The 17,318-nt window shown below is 44.1% G+C and overlaps 1 protein-coding gene across 4 annotated transcripts in view; it reads left to right on the forward strand.

Annotated features, from left to right (window-relative positions):
• The first annotated feature begins 2,759 nt into the window (after positions 1-2,759).
• Positions 2,760-17,318, forward strand: part of LOC129821029 (dihydropyrimidinase-related protein 3-like) — a 34,129-nt gene continuing 19,570 nt past the window's right edge. For 2 of the 4 annotated variants that reach the window (XM_055878260.1, XM_055878269.1), the window contains exons 1-2: positions 2,760-3,128; positions 17,017-17,105. In XM_055878260.1, the coding sequence (XP_055734235.1) occupies positions 2,775-3,128; positions 17,017-17,105 (443 nt within the window). In that variant the 5' untranslated portion in view covers positions 2,760-2,774. Of the gene's footprint in view, positions 3,129-8,801; positions 9,034-17,016; positions 17,106-17,318 lie in introns of those variants that run through there. The other 2 variants (XM_055878251.1, XM_055878243.1) reach the window with 2 other exon arrangements.

Raw genomic sequence — 17,318 nt, forward strand, 5'->3', positions numbered from 1 at the left:
TGAGCCGAGGAACACCGTGGTGCATTTAGAAGTTGAATAAGAAAAAAACACGTCGGATTGAGTTTAAAAGGGTGTAAATTATCTAAGGCTTTGAAGCATATCATCTCTGTTGTCACAGTGCTGTGTGCTCCCTGTTCAGCATTCTCATGTCACGAGATTGGTGACTGTACACAGTATGTCTAAGCAACACAAAATGGCACCCTATTTCCTATATAGTGCCCCATAGGGCTCTGGTCAAAAGTAGTGCACTATATAGGGAATAGGGTGCCATTTCACAGCCTGTTTGATCTCACTGTGCTAGGACCAGGGTGACCCAGAGTTGTCTCTCCACTCAAACCTTCTTGTTTTGGCACTGTGATGTGACTTCCTCTTCACAGCCACATGTGTCATTTCTAATGGGACTGAGAAAAACCTCGACTGACTATTACATTTAGGTACCGTATCATGTGCATTGAGTTGTAGCCAAACCGAAGTTAATCAACTATACCCTATAGTTGGTTGCCAAGTGTAGGTTTAGCAACACTCTGATGTACAGTACCTTCAGAAAGTATTCAGATCCCTTGACTTTTTCCACATTTTGTTACGTTGAAGCCTTATTCTAAAATGGATAAATAAAAATCCTCAGCAATTTACACAGAATAACCGATAATGACAAAGTGAAAGCAGGTTATTAAGAAATGTTTGCAAATGAATCCCTTACATGAATACCTTATTTACATACAGTACCAGTCAAAAGTTTGGACACACCTACTCATTCAAGGCTTTTTCTTTATTTGTACTATTTTCTACATTGTGGAATAATAGTGAAGACAGCAAAACTATGAAAAAACACATATGGAATCATTACCAAAAAAAAGTGTTAAACAAATCAAAATAGATTTTAGATTCTTCAAAGTAGCCACTTTGCCTTGACAGCTTTGCACACTCTTCTCTCAACCAGCTGCACCTGGAATGCTTTTCCAACAGTGTTGAAGAAGTTCCTAAATATGCTGAGCACTTGTTGGCTGCTTTTTCTTCCTTCTGCTGTCCAACTCATCCAAAACCATCCAGGTACTGACCAGGACCAACCCTGCTTAGCTTCAGTAGCAAGCCAGCAGTGGGTGGTATGCAGGGTGGTATGCTGCTGACTACATGATTCCATATATGTTATTTCATGTTTGGATGTCTTCACTATTATTCCACAATGTAGAAAATATATATTCAAAAAATATATAAAGAAACCTTGAAAGAGTAGGTGTGTCCAACATTTTGACTGGTACTGTAAGTTTTCAGACCCTTTGCTATGAGACTGGAAATTGGGCTTAGGTCCATCCTGTTTCCATTGATCATCCTTGAGATGTTTCTACAACTTGACTGGAGTCCACCTGGGGTAAATTCAATTGATTGGACATGATTTGGAAAGGCACATACCTGTCTACTGTTAGGGTGGCAGGTAGCCTAGTGGTTAAGAGAGTTGGGCCAGTAACTTAAAGGTTGCTTGTTCAAATCCCTCAGCAGACTAGGTGAAAAATCTGTCTGAGCAAGGCATTAATCCTAATTGCTCCTGTAAATCAATCTGGATAAGAGCAACTGCTAAATTACTAAAATGTTAGCTAGAATTTGTACAAATTCAGAACATGTTGTATGTTTTGCAAAATTGTAACATATACACGTAATATAGATTGTAACTCATAACATGTCATACGAAATGGTTAATGGACTTCCACAAATTAATACACAACATACTGAACGTAACATATGGAGTGCCTTCGATTTACAGACAGAATAACTGACCAGGTTGCACTTGAGGATGCAACTATACAGCTAGACATGGCCTCACTGAATCCAGCAGAAAGTATGCTTGTGTTGGCTCAGTAAATGTATTTCTAAGTAGGTCAAATCCAATTGAAGGCACCCAAACAGACCTTGTGAGAAACTGCTGTGTGGCTCCTGGCTGGGGAGAGTGTCAGGGAATATTACCAACGGTTGTGTTTCTACTTAGCCAGCTGAATGAGTTGTTGCCTGCGCTTGTCTCAGCACTTTGTCACTTTGAGACGTGCTAGAATCTGTCTTCCTGCAGGCCTCCTGTCTGTCTAATTTCTGCTAAGTAATCAGGCCAGTGTCTGAGAACAGTGACGCTGTCATCTGCAGGCTCAGGAGAAGCTTAAAGACGTAGTGCCTTTCTTCTGGGTGATGGAGGTAAATTGTGTGTTTGAAGGTTGAACCGCCATGTCGTGTAGACCTAGATAAAAGCAATGAGGCCCCGACAACAACAGACGCTATTGGCCTGGTAGCATGCATGGTGCTGAAAGGACAGCGCCAAAGATGGGTGTGGCCAAAATACGTGAATATTACCTGAATAAGTGTCCCTGATTAAATTGCTTATCTTAGGCTACTCCCTTACAAAATAATACCCAGTAATCAGTTACGTTATTTATATAACAAGTAAGATATGTTGTCTTAAGCTATTCAATATAGGCCTATTTAGAGGAGATGACAGTTGCCTAGACTATAACCATATCAGGTGCACTTATTTTTACTCGATGATGCATTGAAGAAGTTTGGTGCATCTGTGGTAAGCTAACATCTAAAATGTGTGACTGAACAGCACGAAGGGGTAAAAAAAAAGCTCCTGCTGCAGGTACCACTTTGTTTTCATGAGACCCAGGGCAGCACTGCCACCTCTGGTTTGGAGACTCGAGTCTACTCCCCCTGCCTCCTCCTGCCCTGTGCAGCGACACACTAGAACAGTTTCAGAACTACTTTCGCCTTCTTTCCTTTCACTACAGCGCACTATGGCCGAGCGTAAGCAGAATTGGAACAGGGAGGAGAAGGATGACTTACCGGTGTATCTCGCCCGTCCCGGAACGGCCGACCAGGTACCCCGGCAAAAATACGGAGGTATGTTTTGCAACGTTGAGGGAGCATACGAGAGCAAAACCATTGATTTTGATGCTCTGAGCGTCGGTCAACGTGGGAATAGAACCCCTAGGACTGCTAAACCGGAGACCGGGCAGGAGGCGAGGAGCCCTACAAGTGAGAGGTCTCCATGTAAAGAAAGTGTAATTTGGCACGATATGAAAGACTCTGGCACAGAGAGAAAATGTACCAGAAGCAAGGAAGTCCTACAGAACCTGGGTGACGAGAAGGTAAGTTCTACTCTTGCGTGCTACAGATGTCTGCAGTAAACAATGTACCCGTCAGTTTCAAAAAATAGTGATCTAAATACAATAAAACACAAGAGATGCACGGCAACTGACACTCAACTCTAAATTCAGAGGAGCATACAGATGAATTCATGTTGTGTCATGGCAACAGACATTTGACAAATTGTTCGTCCTCATATCAAAGGGCTCCTTGAGAAACTTGTCTCCCTAAAATGGTTGGTTGGGTTTATGCCAACTACATTGTAAGTGCATCCGGATAATGAATGATGTAAGAAAGAGTCCGTTTGACACCCTAAACGTATCAATACAGCACAATACGCAATCTAACGAATTAATTACAGGTTTAAGCGAAATATTTAATCACGTTTCCTTTCCTCTTTTTTAGCGATTGACTACTAATTGCGTATCTACTTAGCTTTCCTCAAATTCTTTTTTTTGTTATCTAGTTAAATGAAAAAAAGCTTCAACTGTATATCACACCGTGGAGACAATCTAACACGTGTCATCCATTTACATAAATTGCATGATGGTAATGTTGTACTGTTACAATATTTGCGTGTGTGTCAAATCCCGAACAGCCTTGGTTATGAGCGCAAACTTGTGCTGATATTTGGGAGTCTCGGCCAGGTACATACTGTAGGCTGACAGTAAGTGGCCTTCAGATTGCAGGCCTGCATAGGACATACGCAAAGCAGCTAGTGAGGTAGCTTACTGCTTTGTGTCAGCGGTCATGGGCAGCCTTGCTGTATGGAGAAAGTTGCTTTCTGGATCCATAAGTGCCCAAATATCTATGACCTAGGAAATGTTTTAATCCTTCTCGACTGTAATGTGATTTGTGGATTCAAATAAAATATTTTATATGTGTGTGTGTGTGTGTGTGTGTAAAGAATGTGTGTGTGTGTGTGTGCGTGTGTGATTCTGCCTCTCAACAGGCTTGTGGAAAGTGAACAAAGTTGTAAAGGGAACTTTGAACATCCAGTATCCATCTGTACTTTATACAACCACAAACATATACACAAACATTCGAGGGGAAAATCCACTTTTTTCTATCAATGGAACTGGTTTGGGATGCAGAGGTATCTGAATGACAATGAAATGCTATAAATACTGGAATTTGATGAAGGCTGCAGTATAAATTTGGTTGCATTTGATTAGATTGGTCTGTGGCTCTGGATCCCCTGCTGGAGATTTAGGAATCCGTTCATCCTTTGGCTGCTTCACTCTGGCCAAACACAAAGAGACACAGAGCAGTTGGTCATGTGAAATGCTTTACTCAATTTACCACTTACATGTTGCCAACGCACATTGAGCCTGGCGTTAGTCTTTAATCTCATGAAATAAACAAACAATTTGTACTTTCTCCCTTTATTTCTCATCCTTATGATTGGGTGGCTAACTCACGCCACTCCAGTCAAAACACAAATAAACACATTTTGCCAAGTTCGATCAATCGTATATCGGCCACATATGTCATAATTGTTAGTCTCAGATAAAAACAAATGCATTTGAATTATCATACATCAACCTTGCAGGTTATAAGAAGAATATAAAAGGAATCCAGTAGGACATTGTTGAGGAATTATTCTGTGAGTTTTTTTTTTAATGGCATATGTTCCACTTCGTCTCTTTCAGAACATGTCAGTGTGCAGTTTATTCGAGGTTTGAGCAAAATGAACACAACTTATTAAGCATTGAAGCATTTCAAATATTTCTCACTGTTATTTTTGGAATCTGTGCACCAATTCTTATAATGGATGTTGGAGGTATACCAGAATGGACACTTTCTGGTATACCTCAAGCAACAACCGTCTCTCGTTTGTCTCATGCTGAGAGAGGAAGCTCAGATGGTTAAAATAGACTAGGTGATGTGAGTTATGAATCCATCCTGTGTCTGAAGTCCTCTTTATTCCTATTGTAATGTCATTGGTGGGAAATTACAGTATAACATTACTTGTCCTTTAAACCATCATAAAGTTGGTTTAAATGAAGACTTGTGGGTTCTGTCATGAAGCTTCTGAATATCTCTATTTGGAAACGACTTCAGTTGAGCTTGTGGGCAACACAAAGTGATGATTCACTGTGTGTTTTCCAAATGGCACCCTATTCACTTTCTAGTGAACTAGGGGATAGGGTGCCATTTGGGGCTGAGACACTGTCTCCTGGCCCTGCTATACCGTAATCCCTTTGGCTCAGAGATGAGAAAATCCATTAGGTTGAGTGAGGATGATTACACTATAGTCATAGCTGTGCCAGTCAATCCTAGACACACACCCAAACTTAGCACAGAACAAGTAAAGAGACGGACCAAGCAAAACCAAGGTCACTAACTGTACTCTATGACGCGCTGATTCAGCGCAGTGAAGTGTCTTCTCACCAGGTCACTAACTGCACTCTATGACGCGCTGATTCAGCGCAGTGAAGTGTCTTCTCACCAGGTCACTAACTGCACTCCATGACGCGCTGATTCAGCGCAGTGAAGTGTCTTCTCACTCTCTGCCAGTTTGTGCTGTGATGGCAGATTGTCTCCTGTTGCATAATAAATCAAGGCGACATTTCTATCCAGGCATCAGTGAGGACTAGTGGTGTGTCATCATAGACTGATATACGGTTTTGACTAGATGGTATACAGCTACGGTCAGAGTTGACTTTTCGTAGCAAGTCAGGAGGTTAGGATAATTAGTTTAAGGTTAGGAAAAGAGTCAGGGTTAGCTAAAATGCTCAACAACAAAAAAATCAGCTGCATCTAGCCATGACTCTGACATGCCTCTTGTGGCTGCTAGGGTCCCCATGTGGACCGATGTGGAACTGCAATTCTGCAGCCCTGATCTGACCGTCTGATCTGAGTCTCCTGTGTCCTGTGTTGCCCCCATCTTGTGGTGGTGACATATCAGTCTGACAACTAATGTCAGCCAAATTAAACCTGGGAGCTTCTTTCTGTTCTGCCCTCTCATGCAAGCGAATGCCACACGGAACTTCAGCTGAAACGTCTAGGGAATGCAAGTTCTGTTTCACACGAATGTGCACTCCTATCAGTACTCTATAAAATCAATGTTTCATTATGAAGTTATAATCATGCCCTACCACATGAGGCCAGAGTATGAAGCCTCACAATACAATGTTTATTAAGATAGCATATTAAAGTATTGAAAACCATGTGCTCCCATCTTCATAAAATTGTATTTTTTCGTCAGCGCAGCTCTTAAGTCTCCTGTGACACACCTACACTTTACATGAGCACACTGGGAATGAATCATCCCCTTTCTCTACTCCATTGAAAGCCTTAATTTGTGCAGCAACACCACTAAGGCTTGTGTCTCAGTGGAACGGTAGGTACCTCTTCAAACAAACAACCAGGGATGGAGAGTCTCCGTGCCCTGCCTTGTCTTAGATTCAGGGAGGTGGCCAAACCATGGGAGGGCCCTCTCTTTGTCCTCTGCCCGTCAGGGTAATGCTCCAGGGATGGCCTTTCTCTCCACACTCCCCCAGCATCCGTGAAATTCCTGTCATGGTGGTAATGGGTTAGGGCCTCGGCCCAGGGGGGTTGGGGCTGTAGGGGGATAGGGTTTAGGGAGTTTAATCCCCTTTGGCCCACAGGGTGGAAGGTGTCTGTCAGACCCCTCTGTGGCTGGCTTGTACATGATACCCAGCTTCCTGTCTGTAATACCCCTCTGTGGCTGGCTTGTACATGATACCCAGCTTCCTGTCTGTCACACCCCTCTGCGGCTGGCCTGTACATGATACCCAGCTTCCTGTCTGTCACGCCCCTCTGTGGCTGACCTGTACATGATACCCAGCTTCCTGTCTGTCACGCCCCTCTGTGGCTGGCCTGTACATGATACCCAGCTTCCTGTCTGTCACATCCCTCTGTGGCTGGCCTGTACATGATACCCAGCTTCCTGTCTGTCACGCCCCTCTGTGGCTGGCCTGTACATGATACCCAGCTTCCTGTCTGTCACGCCCCTCTGTGGCTGACCTGTACATGATACCCAGCTTCCTGTCTGTCACGCCCCTCTGTGGCTGGCCTGTACATGATACCCAGCTTCCTGTCTGTACCTATGAGTATATGATCTTGTGCATTACTTTTAGAACGTCAAAGACTAGAATAACTGTCTATTACTGTATTTGGATTTGAATGGGAATATCATACATTTCCATCTGTATCATTCAGTGTGCCTTCTGCGCTTACAGAGGAAATATTCAGCCAACTTTGAGTGCTTTGTTGATGCATTCTCCAGGGATAGTAAATGCTGAAGTAATAACTGGTCTGTCCACATCCATGAAAGGACATGTCAACAGTGTGCTATTAGGAAGCACCTTGTCATTCCTCACTAAATGACTTCCTCCTCGGTTTTCTTGTTTATATTGTACGGATATTTCCTGGACTAATGTACACAGCATCTCTCATAGCCCCTTTTAAACTCATGATAATCCATTGGTACTTTGAGATACATACACCATACAGATGCTCGCACACACACACACACACACGCACGCACACACGCACGACACACACACACACACACACACACACACACACACACACACACACACACACACACACACACACACACACACACACACACACACACACACAGGGTTGTTTTTGATTCACAGAACCTCATTATCAGTGCATTAGGGAAGGGGGTCTGCTCTACTGAGGCCCAGACAATAGAGACACATGGCAGGGTGGGGACAGTGACAGGCTCTGTGGGTCCGACAGCTGTTACTCACCAGCAAGCTCCACCCTCTTTGTTCATAATAACAGGAGGTCGACCAGTCTAGCCCAATAATTACCGAGATCACGGACACAGATATCAGCTCTCCCTGAAATACTGCATCTCAATATTTTGTAGCCCATAAAAAAATGGAAAAGGGGGAAACGCTAGAGTTGTTGTGCATTTGTACTGTACAACCCTATCATGTTTCCTAGTTATCACATGCCACTGAAGAAACTCATGCGTTGCCTTTACAATAAATCATACGTGATTGGTGGGTTGTGGATACTCAGGAAGTCGTCTCTTCTAGTGTGTATGGATAACCATTTGTATGGCGTCTGAAGGCTAGACCACTCCCAGTAAAATAATATGAATGGTAGGCCTATTTGAGAGCCGTTCTACTTTATTTTGTCTGGGGAAAAAAGATCACTTGACATAAGTCGCTTTACAGTGAAAATACCGACCTCCAATTAAAAAAAAAAAAAAAAAAAGGTGGATTTGTCACTTGCTGAGCTTAGAAATAGGACTACACAGGGGAAGCGGATAGGACAGCCTGCCCCATCCTTAGCTTCAGTAGCACCCTCCTCCAGCTCATTTGGCACAGTCCCGCTGTAGTCTAACCTGTCAGGCCCACGCCCCTCTTGTCTCAGCTCCACAGAGAATACAGTATATAGGCCTAGTCTACCGCGTGGTACCTACATGCTCTGCCCATTGGCTATCCACGGCCGCACCGGTTCTTATGATCAATTCAGCCGTGAATTAACTAGTGCATTGTTCGCCTGCTGGGATCTATTAGCGCTGCATGCGTAGCATGTTGAACACACCATTGGGTTTACACAACAAAGCTATAAAGTAGCGAGCTCATAGTGGTCGCCAACACCTGCGGTTGAGCGTCCTCTTGTGGAATGATTTGAGCATTGCAGCTTTACAAATTAGACTGTATTGAGGGAGGAGTCCACCGGATGATCAGAGTAGACTTTCTAGCTCACTACGAAGCGCACTTTACATTGCAGAGAGAGGCGACCATTCCCTAGTTTTCCCATCCAGGCTGTAGCCGCAGAAGCATCCAGAGGGGAATATTTCAAGGCTTTGTTCAGAGGTGGAATCAGTTTTCAGTCGCAATCATGTCTGGGCATTCTTATCAAGGCAAAAAGAATATTCCAAAGATCACAGTAAGTAGAAAGTAATATCTGCCTCAATTATTCTTGAAACGTGCATGCTTGATTGTTGCAAATCAGTGTATTGGTTTTTGTCTTTCCTTTTTTTTATGTAACCGCTATTCAGGGCTGTGGCAATAGCAATTCGTGGGCAGATGCATACCGGCTTTTCTCATCAGTGTGGAATATTTTCCTAACCATTACGATAGTCTATTGAACATAGCCGCTGGAAAATGAGATACATTGCTAGGTAGTGCAGAATGAGGTGGCATGATTGGCCACAATAGTGACAGCCCGAGAGACAGAACAAGGCGTTTTCTTAAAGGTAACTTGCATCTTCTTTGTTGAGGATGGCATGGTACCCGTGCGCAGTGCATGTGGCTCATGGGCAAGATATATAATCAAATAAATAAAATAACCTGCATCTTCACACTGGGCTGTAATTGTTATAGCTTTCGTTTTTTTTACTCAATTGTGGCAACTTGAACGATTGAGGAAAGAGAGAAAATGATGTAGGAAATCGTATTCTTTTAAAAATAAATAATACATGACATTATCGCGTTTTGTATTCTTTTTTTGTATCCTACAGGGCCAAATATGTTGAAAACTCGACCTCCTATGATAAGAAAAAACGAATACAAAGGAATAAATAAGTTATAACTGTGTGAATCGAGGAAATATATAGCCTATTCGTTTTCATTATTGAACTACTTTAATTATGTATCATAATAAACCACGTTGTACACACCCATTCTGTTAAATACATATGTATTTGTCCAGCTGTAGGCAATCTGAGCGTCTGGACTGGTGCAGGGAGAGAAAAAAAGAATCTCCCACGCCCATGTGTGATCAGATGCGATAACCCGCCTGTAAAATGGGTCATTTCGAATTCTGCATCACTAGAACATAATGTAATAGAATTCGCCGGTGCGGTGCCTAAAGGGGTTGGGAGTCTAAATCGGTGCAAGCAACGTGGTGGCCGGGATTGATGCTGCTACTGCAGCACAGCTCTGGGTCTGTCTGAAATGGCTGCGTGTTCATTGTTGCAGCTCAGGGTGATGTTCTATTCCAGGAGAGACGCCCTTTGTCTCGTCTGATATCACTGACTGATTGGGGGTGGACGCCGGCTGGCTTGCAGCGGTCCTCTCACATGTAAAGCATGAGGACGCACGATAATGTTTTAGGAACCGGTTGTGCATGTTTTCTATGTGTATATTTTAACATGTTTTATTTTGTGTGGGGGCTTTGAACATCTTTGTGTGGCCTGTAAAGGTAATACACCTGCTGCTAAATCGAGGACCTCGGGCTGTACTGGCCCTTGGGGGCACTATTGTATGCTTCATCATCAATTCTACATATCTACTTTCTTGTAGACCTATGACTTTACCCTACTGTATGACTTTACCCAATATGTACAATATTTACCTGACTCCAAAATAATGTGTGATAACACCAACTTGACAGAATCGAGAATCTATTATCCTTTAAACAATTATTAATAGACAGTTCTTTACAGTGTAATTATATGTAGGCTATAGCCTGACAAGCTGAGAAATATATTGTATTGGGAATGATTTTCCTAGTTTATTTCTACCCCCCTTTACATTCCAGCTGTTTCCCTATGTCTGGGAACAGCGGAGGCCATGTCAGATTTCTAGGTGTGGTTATGCTTTTTCCATGTCCTCACAGTAGCCCACTGTAGTGCCGTGCATGTCATCAATAATCCCCCCCAGCTGGAACCTGTATATGTGGGCAGGACTGACAGGCCTTACCCAGAAAAAACACGATTTCCCCCAACCGGCACCTCAAAACAGGGCGCCTCCATCCCCACACTGTCTGCAAAGTGGGCCCGACTGCAATCAAAACATCCTGCTGTGACCACCCAGCTATTGCCATCCACTCTCCATGGTAACCTGCATAGAGACATAGCACGTCGGTTAACCTTGTTTCCCTAGCTCTAGCCTCTTGACATGAGGCCATTTTCCCATTCTGGAAGGAGATGGTGGGCAGGCCCAATCGGAACCAGATTTGAGTGTACTTTGGCCTGTCACAAGATCACACTGCTGGAGACCTGCCTCTGTGATGTGGTGGCTAGGCAATTTATTTCGATTGAAATGTCCTATTGTTTTGACTTTTCCGCAGAAAAAAATGTCGAATGTGCTTTTGAGCGAAAAGTCAATATTTTTGTCACTAAGCAACACGGCTGAGGGAAGCAGAGGCACTGGCTCGCATGCAGCAGGATGTCTTCCCCCTTCCATTGGTCTCGGCCTGCCTGCCTGCCTGCCTGCCTGCCTGCCTGCCTGCCTGCCTGCGCCTGCCTGCCTGCCTGCCCGCCTCACAGATAAGGGTCTCACAGTTAATGGACGCCTCTGTAATATCCTCTTGGCTCTGTGTGTTTTGGCTGCTGTGTTTTCCCTGTTAGCAATAACACATGGCAGCACTGTTCCCAGTCAAACTCTGCAGATGTCCACAAGGAACTGGCCTGTTGCAAATGCCTCTCTGACGGTTATTTGTGCTCGTCTCAATTTGGTCAGAGTGGAAAAAAACCTTCACAAACCTACACAATGCAGCATACAGTTCTTCATTTACACTATCTTTAGTATTTTCTGGCTTGTATATTAGTGAAAGGGACAGTTCCCTTTAGGAAGCTCCATAGTTGTATTAGTGTTCTGGGTACTAGCATGACAATGACATGAATGTCATCGAAGAGTCGTGTTCAGAAAGCTTTCACCCCAATATTGGCTTCTTCTTTGCCTACAGTCGACTGACATTTGGAAAAACGGACCTTGCCACGATACGATACAGCTTGGAACATGGTCAAGAACAGTATTTCCCATTCCAGGCCCTGGCGACCCGAAGGAATGCACTTTATTTTTCCTCCCCCGAGCACACAATTGATTCAACTAATCAACTCATTAGCAAGCCTTTGATGAGTGTAATCAGGTGTGTTAGTTAGTGCTAGTGCAAAAAAAATATGCGTACCCCGTTTGGTCCCCAGGGCCAGGATTGGGAAACACTGGTCAAGATGAGGACTCGATACAACTTCATACCTTTTGACCTCGTCATCATTTCTGAAGTTCGATGTAAATTCAACCTTGTGTACAAGGACTTATATTGGTTGTTCTCAATGTCAAATTGCAGCAAACCCCTGTTCACTTAGGCCTTTTTTGACCTCAGGAGGAGATTTTATCACGAGCATGTCTCACGATCCTAATCCTCCGATTGTTCCACATTGTGTAAGCTTTAAACTATTAATGAAATCCTGTGATCTGTAACATGCCGACAACAACCACCCCGCCACACACACACACACACACACACACACACACACACACACACACACACACACACACACACACACACACACACACACACAGTATCTGTCTGTGTGCCACGCCAGGCCAGTGCAGTGGATGGGCTCTACATAGAGGCTGTATGTGTCCCAAACCTCACCCTATTCCTTATAAGCACTGACCAAGGCCTTTTATTTTACATTTACATTTTAGTCATTTAGCAGACACTCTTATCCAGAGCGACTTACAGTAGAGTGCATACATTTTATTACTTTTTTTTTACATTTCATTACATTTTTACATACTGAGACAAGGATATCCCTACCGGCCAAACCCTCCCTAACCCGGACCACGCTATGCCAATTGTGCATCGCCCCACGGACCTCCCGGTTGCGGCCGGCTGCGACAGAGCCTGGGCGCGAACCCAGCCCAGCCTGGGCGCGAACCCAGAGACTCTGGTGGCGCAGCTAGCACTGCGATTCAGTGCCCTAGACCACTGCGCCACCCGGGAGGTTTTATCCAGTGCCATTTGGGACACAAACATAGACACACTACCCATTAAGGTATTTTTGTTCTCCTTTACTGTAACTGGCTGCAGCCTGGTTGATTGACAGGCGGGGGTAGGCCCAATGGCACATGACCTAGTCAAGGTCAGCCTAAGTGATCGGGCGGGGCTTTGACGTGGACCAAAGTGGACAGCACTAGACCAAGTGCACGACACACACTCATCCCAGTTACCAGTCGAAGGCAAAATGATACGTTTGAGATGATGTGTAGCCTACGTTAAAGTGAACATTTGAACTGGAAAAAACGTTAACGCACAAAGAGTCAGTGAGGAAGATACTGTTATGCCAGAAATGTCCTTAGATATAGTATGGATATAGTTTTCTCTCTGATTTCCGTGGAACTTTTTTCATAGACTGAGATTTTAGTAGCACTGTAAGGATACAGTGAGCACACAGGTGTGTGTGATTTTCACATCAGTTGGTTCCATCGCTATCCTCAAGCTCTGCATGGCTTGTGGTTGCACTGATGGGACTCTCCACAGGTGGCGGTTTGACTTGTTTATGAGTAAGTTTAACAGTGAACAATATTTTACAGTTCCTGTCGTGACCCATCTGCAAATCCACCATTATAGACCAATGGTGTGCAGTCACACCTCAAGGATTTTGGCTGGTCTCATATGAACACCACTGCAACTATGGGATCCTGTCAAAGCGTTTAACCACCGCAGATTGCCTGTATCGTTTTACTCTTTTAATTGCTGTCATGTTTATGTTGTAAGAAAGGTTGGGGAATGTCTTGCAAAAACAAAGACTATCTTTCTTTTCCCTCATTCTTTTCAGTGGGATTTCTACAGAGTTATGCATTTGAGGGTTGGGGTTTCATACTGAGCCCAGGGAAATCACTGGATTCTCTGATCATTATAATCACCTAGGAGATACCCTTGTTTACACAGCGGAGACCACTGGTCTATGAACATTTCAGTGCATTCAGTCATTTCCAGCCACAGCAAGGTTCCACCACATGAAAACACGAATGTTCACAAAATCGCAATCCTGATGAACAATACCTCCAAAACGTTTTACTTTCTCTCATTTATTTATATTATTATTATTATTTTATATAAGAACTTATTCTGCTCCATTAATCCACTGAAGCATTGAGATGGTGGACAAAGGCCTATATATGTAGGATCTTAGTTTGAGCCAGTTTGCTACAGCAGGAAAATAATCCTGCAGCAACAGAAAATGTGAAGTATAATGGACATTTTTGAAAGGGTTTACCATAAAACTTCAATTAATAGCCTAGACGTTTATTTGATTAAATCACTGGACACAACAGGCGCTTATTAGTGACAGGCTTCTATTTGAGTCAGGTGTCTTATTTCCTTAATGCACAGCTTTTGCTCATTTGCATAGTTAATTGTTTAATTCCAGCATTCACTTAGAGAATTTTAATCAGTTAATAATTTCCTGCACTGTGTTATGTTTCTTTTTTTCTTAGTTTGCCTCTATTTCTATTAACTTTTCCTTGACAATAATTATTCTCCTCTTTGACTGGGCATTTTCGGCGGTTCTTACTTTCGCCACTATAGGGGTATCGGCAGATTTCCAGGGTCAGTACTCCCGAAGTTATTGACTATTTTTGCGCTTGCCAGTTAGCTAGTAGTTCTCAGCTGTAGGCAGCCAATGGCCAGCAGTTTCTTACTGGCAATAAAAAAAATGGATGATGGCCATCATTTTTTAGAGTCATTACTGAATTATTGAATCTCACAAATCAAACATTAAACCTCGTAAACAATTCATTTAGACCCGGCATTTATTTGAAACAGGCATTTACTTGCTGAAATGTGTGTTGTTGCCTGGCTATTAAAAAGGGACTGGCAGCTATTTGAGACGGCGTTGGTTGACATTTTTCGTAAGGGCAAATCAAGTCTAAAATGTCTAAGTGGAAGTTACAATCTTCAGAAGCATTTTTTGCAACCTCAAATACGCGACACATTTTACATTTCCTGAAACTTCTCCTGCGACAGGGTGATCAAATTAAGATCCAACATCTGTCGCTTGTGAAATCTGACTCGAAGCCCTATTGCTTGGGGCCTATTGCTGGGCCTGTGAGTGGAAGGGCTGAGCTTAGCATGTAGCTAAGTGAGACCGTTAGAGGTTTTGGCCACAGGATCTCAAATTATGATGTATGATTGAAGAAGCAATAAATGAAGTAATATATCTGTATAATATTTTGGCAGTGTGGTCATACAGATGCTGGTATAAGTACAGCAGAAGAGTAGGATAGTAGTAGTAGTAGTTAGTCAGATATGATGAAAGTGAGGATTCAGTTTTGATCCTGGCTCTGATTGGTGATGACAGGACTGAGGCCTGAGGTACAGAGTGACAGATGGGGGCGGGTGTTCAGGCACACAATCTGCAGTCAGGCCCGGTGCATGTGGGTATGTCTTTACTGCAACACAGTCTAGCCCAGGTACCTATGCAGCACAGTAGACCATCTAGATCAGGCCTGGGCAACTCCAGTCCTTCCCTTGGCCTGATCGGTGTCACACTTTTGCCCCAGTCCCAGCTAACACACCTCCAATAATCAACTAATCATCATCTTCAGTTTAGAATGCAATTCGTTGAAATCAGCTGTGTTTGTTAGGGATGTGGGGAAAGTGTGACACCAATCAGGCCCCCGAGGACTGGAGATGCCCAGGCCTGGTCTAGACCATCAATCAAACACCGTATAGGGATAATTTAAGGGCGATGACGTCCTCATGATCTTTGGACTGGTGTTAGATACATTCACTCCCCTTGGGTCAGTGAACCATCACCCCTTAGCTAGCCACGATATCCAGCCTTTCCCCCCTCAGGGGCTAGCCAGCTGCGTTGTGTGAGAAATTGGGAATATCGTTACGCAATACCATCTGCTTATGTACTAGCAATCTGAAACATACTCAGTTCCAAAACCCCTGAAGGTAGTGGTGTGGTATAGATTAGTGGGGCTGTGCAGTGTGTGGGTGGTGGGGGGCCATTCTGTAAGTAACCCTGTAGACAGTATACGTGCTCTCTTTCCGTCTGCCTCTGTGCTGTACACTGTGTGCTGCCTGTTCCAGGCGGAGTGGGGCGACTTGTGTGGCTCAGAAGACTCTCTCTCCCTCCCGTCCCTACTACATTGTCTGGAAGACTAGCCAGTGTTTGGTGTGAGCTGTGCAGGTGTCGGGGATACATCACTAAGGCTACGTGTATACAGTAGAGTATGGCTTCAATTAAAGCCGTTAGGGAGGGTGGGGTTACTATCTTGGCTCCGCAGCCAAGATGGTAAATCACAACTCACACCACGTTCCAATTGGAACACTCCGATTCTGTTTCCTTACGGGGTAGTGAACTGAACCTAGGTATTTTACACAGTGTGAAAGGATAATGAGTACCGGACAAACATTATTCATACAGTTAAAAAAGCCATTTGACTTTGGTCACTCTATGTCCTGGTCTAGTTCTAGAATCTAATGGTCTGACCAGAGGAGAGGCCTCAATGCTAATGTCAACATGACAGCAACTCTCTCTCTCTCTCTCTCTCTCTCTCTCTCAGCAGTCGTGGGCCATTCGCTGTCGCTCAGCATTACGCCCCGTTCCCTGTGAGGCGTGTCTCTAACAGACATGCCAGCCCACCGCTCAAGCCTGTCTGAGTGACCCTGCTGTAGCAAAGGGTTACCATGGAGAGGGTTCGCCAGTGGTCTAGTGGCTGTCTCTGTCGCAGCAGCTGAGGGGCTAGACGACCACGCCCTTTCTCACAGGCTATGTTATCTAGTCTCGTCTATCTAGTCCAACCTCATCTATGTGACTACTGGGCCATCCACCCATCCAGCAATGTGTAAAATGTAGGTTGCTGTGTCGTTGCTATGTAATCTGTGTGAGTGGCAGGCAATTCTCATTAGCCCTGCCTTGTGTGGATGGGGGAGTCAGACATTCCAAACAAATGGCTCTTGTTCCACCCCAGCTGCTAATGGGAGATTGCGCAACAACAAGAACCCCCCCCCCCCCCAAATAAGTGTCTGCTGGAATTGCCGGAATACTGATGCCATTGCGTTGGGCTTTCTAACATTCCCTCCCTCCCTCCAACCCCCACCCCTTTCTTTCTCTCTCTCTCTCCTCTCTTTCTTTCTCACTCTCCTTTCTTTCTTTCTTTCTTTCTCTCTCTCTCTCTCCAGAGCGACAGGCTTCTGGTCAAAGGCGGGAGGATCGTCAATGACGACCAGTCCTTTTATGCTGACATCTACATGGAGGATGGCGTCATTAAGTAAGACACAATCACGTCCTCCCGTGCATTTGCATCTACATTTTGGTCATTTTACGGATGCTCTTATCCAGAGTGAATTACAGTCAGTGAGTTTAACTAAGGTAGGTAATACAACCACATACGACAGTCCTTTCAAGTGCCATACAGATCCAGACAGTGCATAGTGGTGCATTTCGCGCCGGGCCATAAGAAAGGCAAAGGGAGTACATTCCT

The sequence above is a fragment of the Salvelinus fontinalis genome, chromosome 2, assembly GCF_029448725.1.
Source record: "Salvelinus fontinalis isolate EN_2023a chromosome 2, ASM2944872v1, whole genome shotgun sequence".
Lineage (NCBI taxonomy): Eukaryota > Metazoa > Chordata > Actinopteri > Salmoniformes > Salmonidae > Salvelinus > Salvelinus fontinalis.